The sequence below is a fragment of the Electrophorus electricus genome, chromosome 16 (genome assembly GCF_041902795.1).
Source record: "Electrophorus electricus isolate QZ-2024a chromosome 16, ASM4190279v1, whole genome shotgun sequence".
Lineage (NCBI taxonomy): Eukaryota > Metazoa > Chordata > Actinopteri > Gymnotiformes > Gymnotidae > Electrophorus > Electrophorus electricus.
In genome coordinates, this window is record NC_137512.1 from 2,050,808 (window position 1) to 2,061,551 (window position 10,744).

A 10,744-nucleotide genomic window follows, 5' to 3' on the forward strand; every position below is an offset into this window, starting at 1 on the left:
TGAAATAGCGAGCCATTTATAAAGTCCATTTTGGGCTAATCCCGCACTAATTCCCACTGCTGTGTCGTCCCGTTAGTTGACATGGAGACGAGGAATGCTTATGCACCTCTGATGAAAACACAGAGAGACGTCCTTTCTGACTGGGCAGGAGGGGCTGTGTGAGAGGAAGACTGACATGACGAGACACTCACCGTTCAGGGACGTGGCAGCTGCCATGCACGAGGACAAAGTGAGAAAGAATGAGAGGAAAAAGAATGTAAGGAATACAGGAAACAGAAAAATGGGGAATTTGAGAGGGGAAAAAAGAAGACAGAAAAAAAACAACTGTAATCCATCTTTTTATGAGCCAGGCCAGTGCATATATATGAGTGCATCTGTGATCTTTCAGTAGCAGTCCACAAAATCAAAATGGTAAAAAAAAAAAATGACATCATAATTTGCTGGAGGGCGGACCACACCACACCTCAGGAAATGCTGCATGTGTGAGGACATCTCAGTCCTGTTAGCGCATGTGTGGGCTGCGTTGACCTGCAGTAACACAGTTAGAGAACTGCCAGCTGCCATAAGCCAAGAGTAGAGAAAACACTGAGACAACGGGGCAGCCTTCTCTCAAACAGAAAAACAACACGACACACAGATAAGAGCAAGACGATTAGAATACGCCCAGCATCTGTCTGCAGGCCCGTGTGGAGCTGGGACTAGGGCTGTCGACAACGTCCCATGAGTCTCAGACTGATGCAGTGTGAGGCATGTTAAGGAGAAAACAATATTCGATCCTCATTTGAGCCCAGGACCTTAAATTCGATGCGATGGGATTCCAGCTTGATTGGATATATGGTTTGAAACTGTCCAACCTGCTGGGCGTGGTCACCAGGTACCACTCATGAACAGGTGTGTCAGCAAGTCTGACAGTGGAGCTGGAGGAGGTGAAGGCTGGGCTTGGTTGGGCTTGGAGAAACGCTCCGTGCAGGTCACACCTCATCCCTGCCCATCAAGACGTCCTTGTGTTTTCTCACAAAACCTCTCTGCCACTCAATCAGACTGCATCAATGACCACCTCTGTCTATGTTTTTTTAAAGTGCGGTTGCTTATCCTTTAAGGCAACTGTAGTTGCTGCAAACCCCAGTTCATAACATACGGCCAGAAGGCAGACATCCCTAAACGTTCTTAACTCTGTAGCGTATATGGTATCAACAGATGGCTACTGAGCTGTCAAAGGTCCTGCAGAAGTGTGTCTTACCTGTTTTCGCTGTTACTGAGCTAATTACAGGGTTCTGATCGCTCTGCAGGGCTGTGGCAGTTCCCCTGCCCACCATGGGCAGCTACAGCCATAAACTAGCAATAAACTGACAAACGGCTGACCCAGAGGGGTCAGGGAGTACTGACGTTAGACAGTCATAAAGGCCATAAAGAGTTGGACAGGTGGCGTTCCTCAACAGACACGACTCACAGAGGCCTCCGGGCTGGCCCAAGGCTGCTGGAGGTGTCCAAATAGCGTATGGGGAAAGCATTTGGCACGATGCTGCGTGTCCTGAGACACAGCAGTTATACTCGGTGCTCTGTCAGAGACCTGAGGTGTGCTTTCTTCTGAGGAATCCTGAAGAGCGGGAGGCACAGAAAGGGCAGCTGAACAGGACTTGGAGGGAGATGGAGAGGAGCTCCACGATGAGGACAGAAAGGAGAGAAACATCTGGAAACATCTAGAAAGATGGAATCACCGTGCTTCAGAGCTCCAGGGCCAAGGTTTCTGGTCTGGGACGACAACGTCAATATGTGTAAGAAGAAAAGGAAAATAATAGTGAATAGTGCTATCTGTCCACCTCTGGTTTATTACTCTGTCCATCCTAAGGCTGTACACTAAATATCTACAAACTTACAAAGAATGCAATGTATTGTGAATAAAATTTTAAAAAACCCTGATTCAATTTATAGTGTTTGGTTCAAATCTGACCAGTTTAGCAGAAGTACAAACACTGTAGCCACAGAGTGAGACTGTAACTAAATCTCACTCGCTAAGCAGATGCAATCGGGTCTTTGCAACAGTGTGAGTGCAATACGTGTTGATCTTGTCTGTGACTGCAACTATTCCCTGAAAAACCTCGTCCCAAAGACGCGGAGGTGGGACGGTACCACAGAAACATGCCACGGATGTTTGTGGTCTCCTCGCAAATCAGTGCACCGCCCTGCCCAGCCAAGTACGAGGAATGATACCATAACAGCTCCTCACACGACGGTGCTGCAAACCACCACAAAGACCTGCTTTCAAGGAGCACGATTATGCAGGAAGACTACAGTGAGTGGTGTGTGGCCTGTTACTGCAATACATAAAGAAAAAAAAATCTTAAATCATTAAGAAAAATCTACAGTTACTGTGTTTGGAACATAAAGCCACACAAACATTGTAAGTGGACACCAAGGAAAAATATAAAAGAAAAAATGTAACATATGAGTACTTTAGTTATTGTCTACCACCCAAATAATAAGGAGTGAACACGTGGTCAAGGAGAAGTGGGTAAGGAGCTCTGTGGAGCATGACTATATCAGAAACCAGAAAGTCACTGAACAAATGTGGAATGTATCAATATACATTTTTCATTATGGGATTAATACAGAATTATTTCAAGATTATTTAGCATTTACGTAATCTTATGAATTTAAATTATTAGACCACGTTAGCAGCTGTTATGTCTTTTAGGAAACAAATGCTTGAAGGAAGTAAACATACCCGCCGATGCAGTAAGATCTGCTTGTTATAAACAACATTAATTTAGTAAAAAAAATATAGATAAACGGGCTGAATAATGCAATCATTTAAAAACGATATCATAATCAGGAATATAACTGACTGAGATATACCTGCTGCCTACATAAGACGTTTCTATTTTTTAAGATAATATTTTATGTTGCGTGGCGAAGTAGAAATGAGGGTAAAGTTTACAAATTCATCAAGAAGACAGGTGATGAGTCAATATAGCTACGAGATTTCCATTAGAGCGTGTGTGTCCATTAAAGGGAGAGTAGACTTGTGCAGCATCACGCCACTTGTATCGGGATGTGTTTCTCCTCATACATGTTCCCATGATAGCGAAAGATGGAGGCAGTGAATAAGAAGCTAAGAGACCAGGGCAAACCCAACAGCACCAAGGCATTCAAACCGCCAGTGTCCCTGAGTTATTAGGGGCACAGGCAGCGGTGAGGATGTCCTGCTGGAGGGCTGAGGATGCTGTTGCATACCTCTGAGACAAAAAACAAACGTGTGAGAGAGAGAGAGAGAGAGAGAAAGAGGTGGGGTGTGAGGAGGCAGAGCGGGAATTTTTCTAGAAGCTGTGAGGGAAAGGAAAGACCTGGACCGAGGCAAGGGGGAACCTGACAGAACAAACCAGGATACAGAGGGACAAACTGCTCGTCGAGGACCAGGAGGACACACTTGTCTGAAGGCCCATCGCCGCGGTAACCCTGGGAAACGGGGCAGAGGCTGCAAGAGTGAGGAGCAGAGGTAAGGTCAAAGCAGCACTCCCATCCCAGCTCCCGCTTCCGCACAGGGAGACATGCCGTGGGCGCAAAGGAAGACAAGGAGGATGGAAGGATGCGGAAAAAAAAGAACAAGAGTTGGGCACTATGGGAAGCACAAGAAGAAATCTCAAAACAGCAGGGAAAAAAGATAACTCACTACCTCCTGAGAGGAAGACTGGTCACAGGGGTGATATCAGATAAGAGATTCTTTTCAAACACGTAATAAAGATGACCAGGTCTGATTTGAAAAGCTTTTCTCCTTAACTTACTGATTGACAAATCAGCAAAATAATAGTTAAGTGATTGAAATGATTCCCGATAGATTCTGTGATTCCCGGCACACATAATGTGTTTTCTGAGATCCTGCTCTCATCTCCTGGGAGCTGAAGGAGCCGTAACGCTGGCTTCACGAGCGGGCTTGGAATCGGGAAGCTCAGACTGACGGTAAATGCCACGAGCAGGCGCAGGCACGAGGCACTACCGTGAATCACGAGCGGCGCAAGCAAGACATGGGTGTGTGATCGTAACCGGTCTGAAGTAATTGGAGAGTCACCAAGAGGGAGAGATGCTGCCATCACACTGCTATAAAAGCCACTGAGGAGAAGAGAAAAAGACAAGTGCTGTAAAATGGCTTTCTTCACAACAGAGATGTAATCTGTAACAGATCTAATCTGTAACAGAGATGTAGTCTGTAACAGAGATGTAATCTCTGACATAGATGTAATTTGTAACAGATCTAATCTGTAACAGAGATGTAATCTCCAACAGAGTAATCTGCACTGGCGCGCTACAGTGAGCGCAGCTCAGGCTGGTGTGGTGCTGCCACCGTGTGGTGAGAGTTCAGAATGCACAATAGCCGGCAATAGCACGCCTGCGCCAGGGCGCTAACGGCGGGTCTTGTCTTTAGACAGGCGCTGTCCGACACCATCCAACGATGCTGATTCCCCTTCTCATCTGCTTGAGTCCCTTTGTGACTCATGCCAACTGGTGAGTGAACATATTAATGTAGATGCTCATTTAGAAACACTAGACCATCACATATAATTCATCTCTCTCTCTCTCTCTCTCTCTCTCTCTCTGTCTCTCAGTGAGTTGGGCTTTCATGGGATTGACTTAGAAAAATGGAATACGTCCCAGCTGCAGCCCACCATCCAGAAACTGATGAAGGGCTATAACTGCTATCTCAGACCCAACTTCAACGGTTTGTACATAGTCAAGCTCTCCGACACGTGTAACACCTCCAGTATTTGACAAACTGTGAGAGTGCTACAAAACACGTACCACTATCAGGGCTTAGTCACTAAGTGTTGTTCAGAATCCGTAACCTAACCTCCGTGTTCCACAGAAGGCCCCGTGGAAATTGGAATGAGTCTGGATGTTGCAAGCAGTGATGCCATCTCTGAGATCAATACGGTAAATAACATTATCACTTTTTTCCTCACAAGATTAAAACACGCAATCTGAGAAATGTATGGCATCCATAAATAACCGTGCATGGAATAAAGGTACCTGGTCTATAGCCACAAATATCTTCTCTAGGACTGCACAGCCACTATATTCCTGAGACAGCGCTGGCAAGGTTCCCGTTTGATATTCCCCGGCAATGAAAGCTCGAGTCTGGATGGACGCCTGGTTTCCCTGCTGTGGATCCCTGACACGTTCATTCCTGACTCCAAGCGCTCGTTCCTGCACGATGTCACCGTGGACAACAGACTCATCCGGATTTTTAGCAACGGGACCGTGCTCTACGCTCTCCGGTGAGGCCCGACTTACTCCTGCAAAGAGCCTTCGAAAAGGGTCAGAGCAAATAACAGTGCAGCCAAAGTGTGCTGAAGGGTTTCTAGACAATGGTATCCAGACAGCGTATCTATACAAGGGTATCTACAGCTTGAGCCTACAGCTTGTACAAACACAGATTGAAAGCCCCATGAAACTTCTTTACCACCATCTCTACACAGCATTACAGCCACTATTGCCTGCAACATGGAACTTACCAAGTACCCGACGGACAGACAGCCGTGTACCCTGCAGCTGGAGTGCTGTAAGTGGAAGGATACACTTCCTAGTGTACAACAGGGCTGCCATTTATGTTCTTTATTTTGACTGTTTGGACTAAAACTGTGCTGTATGAACGCGTGATCTATGAACACGTGATCTGTGTGTGTTGCGTGTGTGGGAGCTCAGGGGGCTATAATCTCCAGGACGTGGTATTTTCCTGGACTCCAGGGAATGACTCAGTGAAGGGTCTTGGCACACTCCGTCTGGCACAGTACAGCGTGGAGAGCTACTACACCTCGGTGTCTGAGGCAGTGCATGAGACAGGTACTACACAAACATTTTCATCTGCAGTTTCACACTTAAAGACTTCTTCTTTTTTATTAGCATCTTTAATACTCTTTAACGCGCACATAAAGGGTAAAGCGTATCAGCAGTTTCCCCCCAGATGGGCGGGGCGGGTGTCCCGTGAGCCTCGGCCGATGCCGCTCGTTCGTTCCCGCGCAGGGCACTACCCGAAGCTGGTGCTGTACTTCTTTCTGCAGAGGAACATCCTCTTCTTCATCCTGGAGACCTACGTGCCCTACATCCTGCTGGTGGTCTTGTCCTGGGTGTCCTTCTGGATCAGCCAGTCTTCGGTTCCTGCTCGCACGTGCATCGGTCAGTCACAGACGTCGGCTGGGGGGTCTGGTGGGTCTCGTGAGGGTCTTGAGTCAGTATCTCTCCTTCACCTGTCCTTTCTTTATTAAGCCAACATATGCCTGACCGTGAGGATAAAAACCCTCCATGAACTCCGGTGCCATCATCCCTTCAAACCACTCGCGACAGAAAGCGCAGCCGCGAAGCACGACCCAGTCAATGGTGCCAAGCTCCTCACCCTGCTTGCTCTGATCTGTGCGTTCGACAGGAGTGACTACTGTTCTGACAATGACCACACTCATGATGGGTGCCAGGACCTCGCTGCCCAATGCCAACTGCTTCATCAAGGCCATAGACGTCTACCTCGGCATCTGTTTGACCTTCATCTTTGGCGCGCTGCTGGAATACGCCTGTGCTCACTTGTACACCATGCAGCACCAAACCATCGTGGATGTACAAAGAGTAAGTAGCCTGTGTGCAGCCCCCTAAATACCAAAATCATACTGTAATGTGCTAAAAAATATATAGTGAAATATATTCAAATAAACAAATAAAGTGCTGACATAAACCATAGATGATAAGAAATAAAACCTTAACGTATGTACAGCCTATATGCACATTTCAGGGACACACAACATGACACCCCAGCCCACACAGTGGAAGTTAGAGACGGGTCTGTTTGACACAGAGGAGGAGGTGTCCAGCAGTAGTGTCTGGCACAGGAACAGACATTAACTGTGTGGTTCCCTGGGGACAGTTTGGGCCAGAGTTTGGGCCACAGGAATACTTTTAGAACCTTCCTGAACTGCCGTGAAGAGTTCAGAGTGTTCTGGCGCCAAGAGCTCCTACCTGATACTAGACATTTGTCAATACAGAAGATTTTATATATTTTAATATGTTAGTGGGTTGGCTGAATTTTCTAATTGTTTGCTGATATATTTGGAGAAGTACTGTGTTTGTTGTGTAAATAGGACCTCCAGTTACTCCATGGAATCTTCTGGAACTTGTTACTAGCTGTAGAGAATCCATATATGGCAAATACTCATGTATTTCCCTGTATATTATAGGTTTTTTAAAAACATATTACTAAAATCTAAATATCATTCGATTGGTTTTAGGAACTGCTGAAGGAGTTTAATGAGTCAAACGGCAACTGCTCCATCCAGCTCGTACTCTCTGCCACACCTGACAAGGGCCCGCCTCAAGACACCCAGGAAGAGGCACCTGACCAATCCGTGCAGAGCAAAGGAGAGCAGCCAATGGGGAAGCAGACCAGCAATGGCTGTGGCCTGTCCTCGGTCAAACGCGCGTCGCGCAAAGCAGTGTCTGTGATGAGCGTGGAAAATCCCCACAACATCGACAGGCACGCGCGCACCTTCTTCCCAGTGATGTTCCTCTTGGTCAACATCTTTTACTGGCTGTATTACCTCTTCATTTAACAGGATGAGCACGCGTGGCTCGTCTCCGCAGCAGTAACGACGGCTCTAACAAAGGAACCACCGGCTGGAAGGGCTGGATATTCTAATAAAGGCGTTAGGCTCAAAGCACACAGTAATGCTTATCTGGACCCAGTAACTCGCAGTAATGGTCCCATGAACTCACACAAAGGCTGCAGGAGCCTCAGCGTGCTGCTGGTTTCATCATAAATTAACAATCCATGTGAATCTCACTGTGTCAGATATTACAAAGTAGGGTGACAGAAACCTGATTGTTATTACCCTAGAAATGTCATGTGTATTTAGTTATTTACCTGCAAACATTTATTAAAGTGATTATAGTGAAAGAAATGTAAAAATAATAAATAAAGTGCACCTCATATGAAATGAATCAAATTGCTTTGTAGTCCTCAAATTAACCAGTATATTCTGTGTACACTGGGTCCCCACATGGAGGTAGCCATGTTTAAAATAGATTTAGTACACACTTTCTGAAACACCCAGGCCCGTAGGTGTCAGTATAGTGACTATTTCATAACGTGAAGGAAAATCACTGGAAAAATGACTTAGTTTTAAAGCTCACCAGACCAATGCCATTCTTGGAGATCCAGCTGTGTCCTGATTACCTGCATAGAGGAGAGTCCTACTTAGAGAAGAATTCATGACATGTTCAAGATAGGATGCTTGTCGCCTCGGTGGTCAATGAGAGTAGATTGCTGCCATCGGGGGACAGAGCCATGAAGCCATTCACTTTACCTGCTGCACCCCATGCCAGCTGACAGGGCTTGCAGGATTCAAACAAATGCGCAACATTAAATGTGAGCTTCCCATGTGAACTTCCCATATGAGCTTACACACATTCCCACACACTAAATATGCTTATGGCCTCTCTGATGCATTAACTACACTTTGTGGGTACATGTTTGTTGGTGGGATCCAAGCTGTGGAGAGCAACTGCAGCGCCTCGATCTCATGACATCAGAACTGCTTATGGACATGACAAAAAAGTAAAAAGTATATGGGAAGTTTTTTCTTGCACAGCTGGTGAAGGGCCTCTGTCCGAAACATTTCTAGAAACCTCTCTACATCTTTTACTGCAGTCCGCAGTTACCTGGAATTTTCTTCTGTCCTTCATCAGCTGTGCATATATATATATATATATATATATATATATATATATATATATATATATATATATATATATATATATATATATATAGTCGTTTTTATTTAAATCACGTTAACGAACCTCGCGTCCGCACACTGATGTGTCTTCCACGCCTGCGGTAAGAGCAGGCCTGACCACACAGTGGCAGTATGACCACAACGACCAAGTGTACAGAATCACCGAAGAAGAACTAGGGCCCGAGCACCAGCCAATCAGGAGGCAGGTTACCATTTAAAACCGGGAACCTTAAAAACCATAACAAACGTTTTTTGCGACGACAGACCAGCGTGAGCTCGAGTAAAGTCACAGTAAGCGAACGGTTAAATGATTCCTTTTATTGCAATACCTGACATAAAATTGCTTCGTGCGATTAACCTCTTCAAACAAGCAGCCTGGCTAAGCTAGCTCGTTAGCTAACTAACCGCTAGCTCCTGTAGAGGTTGGACGGCTTCAGTGTACGTACATGGCTGACATCTGCAATAAATAACACTAACTTTACATAGCCAGCTCCTTTAAAACACTAACTACACGACCAGCTCCTTTTAAATGAGCTGCAGTCGTATGAGCAGGGCGGTGCGGCGTTAGCTTAGCTACACCATAACTGAGCTCTACACGGCTGTTCGATATTAATCACGCAAGTCTTAGAGTAAACCTATGCTGGCCCCGCCGGTTATGTAGTTAATGGATAAATGGCATTTATTTCTTTATTAAATTGGCAGATCAGGTCATGTCTTTCGCTCGTACGTTTACACCTGATGGGCGTTAGCTGTCACTAGCGTTTTGTAAATGTCTTTGGTGGCAATAGTGAGACGTGATGGATGTCCTGATTCACCTGGACCAGGAGAATGGAGCTCTCACCGCTCCGGCCAGCAGATCTCGCCAGAGACTCCAGTCCGCGCCCGGTACGCTCACCTGGCCCCGCTGGCTTTTGTACACACGTTTACCTAGCTGTAGCTCCTAAAGTGTGTGTGTGTGTGTGTGTGTGTGTGTGCTCACTTCAGCCACGTTTGTGAACTAAGCGTTACTCCCTTTTTACAGAGCCGTGTCTGAAAACGCCGCTGGCGGTAAAGACGCGTCTTGGAGCTCCCGCACAGTCGGCCCGCAAAGCTCTGGGAACAGTAAACAAAGCTGTAGCCACCCCGGCAGCGGCACACAAATCTGAAGTGCGGCGGAAACCCCTTGAAGCCCAGGTAGCTACTGAAATATTGCGGTATTAACTTCTTTCCCTCTCTAGATTATTAATGTTGTTGTTGTTGTTTGTAGTGTAAAGTACCCCCTCAGCCTGCTCGTGAGGACTATCCAGAGATTGAGACGTGCTTCCCTTACAACCCAAGTGGTAGGCCTTTTCAGAATGTTTTAACGTGCCTGGTAAGTCCTTGGCCTGAGATTCAATGTTTGGCTTCATGGATCATCCTCAGATTTTGAATCGTACAGCGTACCGGAGGAGGTCTGTCTGAGCCGCTTCTCGTTAGCTGGTTTGGGAAGATTGCAGTGGTCTCTAGCATTGCCTGAAGAGGATATGATTGTTCCAGAATTGCCACCATCTCCTCTTAAACTTCCTTCAGGTATCTTATTCACGTGCCCAACCCTTGTCTAGATGAGTTTAGTGGGCTTGGTGAAAAGGATACTTGATGCTTTCTCTCTGCTTGTACAGAGGACTGCAGAGATGACCGGGAAGCATTCCTGGAAACGATCAAGGAGCTGACTGTGGACTTGCCTCCTGAGTGGGACTAAGGCTCAGTGTCTCTCATTGTCTTGATATTTTCTTTTTAAATAAAAGTTCTGTTGGGTTTTAATGTCCTGTTCTGTCCCTTTATTAATTTAGTTCAGCAATTTTCAGAGCCCACCATGCTGCCCCTAACTTGGCAGCTGAGATGCAGCAAACATTTCAGTACCACTACTGAATACATGCTACAGGTGGTCTACCTTCACCAGACTAGAACTAAGCACCCTCAGCTGGGCACTGAGGATGGCTTGTGCACTAACCTCACTT

At 46.2% G+C, this 10,744-nt stretch overlaps 2 protein-coding genes across 5 annotated transcripts; both read left to right on the top strand.

The window, feature by feature from the left end:
* Nucleotides 1-3,343: 3,343 nt before the first annotated feature.
* On the top strand, nt 3,344-7,920 carry gabrp (gamma-aminobutyric acid type A receptor subunit pi). 2 transcript variants are annotated; one of them, XM_035532317.2, is made up of 10 exons: nt 3,344-3,496; nt 4,421-4,500; nt 4,602-4,714; nt 4,859-4,926; nt 5,053-5,270; nt 5,472-5,554; nt 5,698-5,835; nt 6,016-6,168; nt 6,416-6,609; nt 7,266-7,920. In XM_035532317.2, the coding sequence occupies exons 2-10, from the start codon at nt 4,448-4,450 to the stop codon at nt 7,584-7,586; spliced, it is 1,341 nt and encodes a 446-aa protein (XP_035388210.1). In that variant the 5' UTR covers nt 3,344-3,496; nt 4,421-4,447; the 3' UTR covers nt 7,587-7,920. The 2 variants fall into 2 exon arrangements, with proteins under 2 accessions (XP_035388210.1, XP_081555184.1); XM_081699058.1 differs by lacking the exon at nt 3,344-3,496 and having other exon boundaries at nt 4,410-4,500.
* A 1,023-nt stretch (nt 7,921-8,943) lies between these two features.
* On the top strand, nt 8,944-10,547 carry pttg1 (PTTG1 regulator of sister chromatid separation, securin). 3 transcript variants are annotated; one of them, XM_081699332.1, is made up of 6 exons: nt 8,944-9,059; nt 9,471-9,653; nt 9,790-9,941; nt 10,015-10,087; nt 10,170-10,316; nt 10,406-10,547. In XM_081699332.1, exons 2-6 carry the CDS (start codon nt 9,566-9,568, stop codon nt 10,483-10,485), a joined length of 540 nt encoding a protein of 179 aa, XP_081555458.1. In that variant the 5' UTR covers nt 8,944-9,059; nt 9,471-9,565; the 3' UTR covers nt 10,486-10,547. The 3 variants fall into 3 exon arrangements, with proteins under 3 accessions (XP_081555458.1, XP_026881546.2, XP_026881548.2); XM_027025745.2 differs by having other exon boundaries at nt 9,557-9,653; XM_027025747.3 differs by lacking the exon at nt 8,944-9,059 and adding an exon at nt 9,068-9,206 and having other exon boundaries at nt 9,557-9,653.
* The last annotated feature ends 197 nt before the right edge of the window (nt 10,548-10,744 follow it).

Bases quoted from the DNA above. Each gene is read 5' to 3' on its own strand.
- pttg1 (XM_081699332.1), top strand. From the start codon at position 9,566: ATGGATGTCCTGATTCACCTGGACCAGGAGAATGGAGCTCTCACCGCT. The intron at 9,654-9,789 runs GTACGCTCACCT...CCCTTTTTACAG, and splicing joins GAGACTCCAGTCCGCGCCCG to AGCCGTGTCTGAAAACGCCG. The intron at 10,088-10,169 runs GTAGGCCTTTTC...GATCATCCTCAG, and splicing joins CTTCCCTTACAACCCAAGTG to ATTTTGAATCGTACAGCGTA.
- gabrp (XM_035532317.2), top strand. From the start codon at position 4,448: ATGCTGATTCCCCTTCTCATCTGCTTGAGTCCCTTTGTGACTCATGCC. The intron at 4,501-4,601 runs GTGAGTGAACAT...TCTGTCTCTCAG, and splicing joins TTTGTGACTCATGCCAACTG to TGAGTTGGGCTTTCATGGGA. The intron at 4,715-4,858 runs GTTTGTACATAG...CGTGTTCCACAG, and splicing joins TCTCAGACCCAACTTCAACG to AAGGCCCCGTGGAAATTGGA.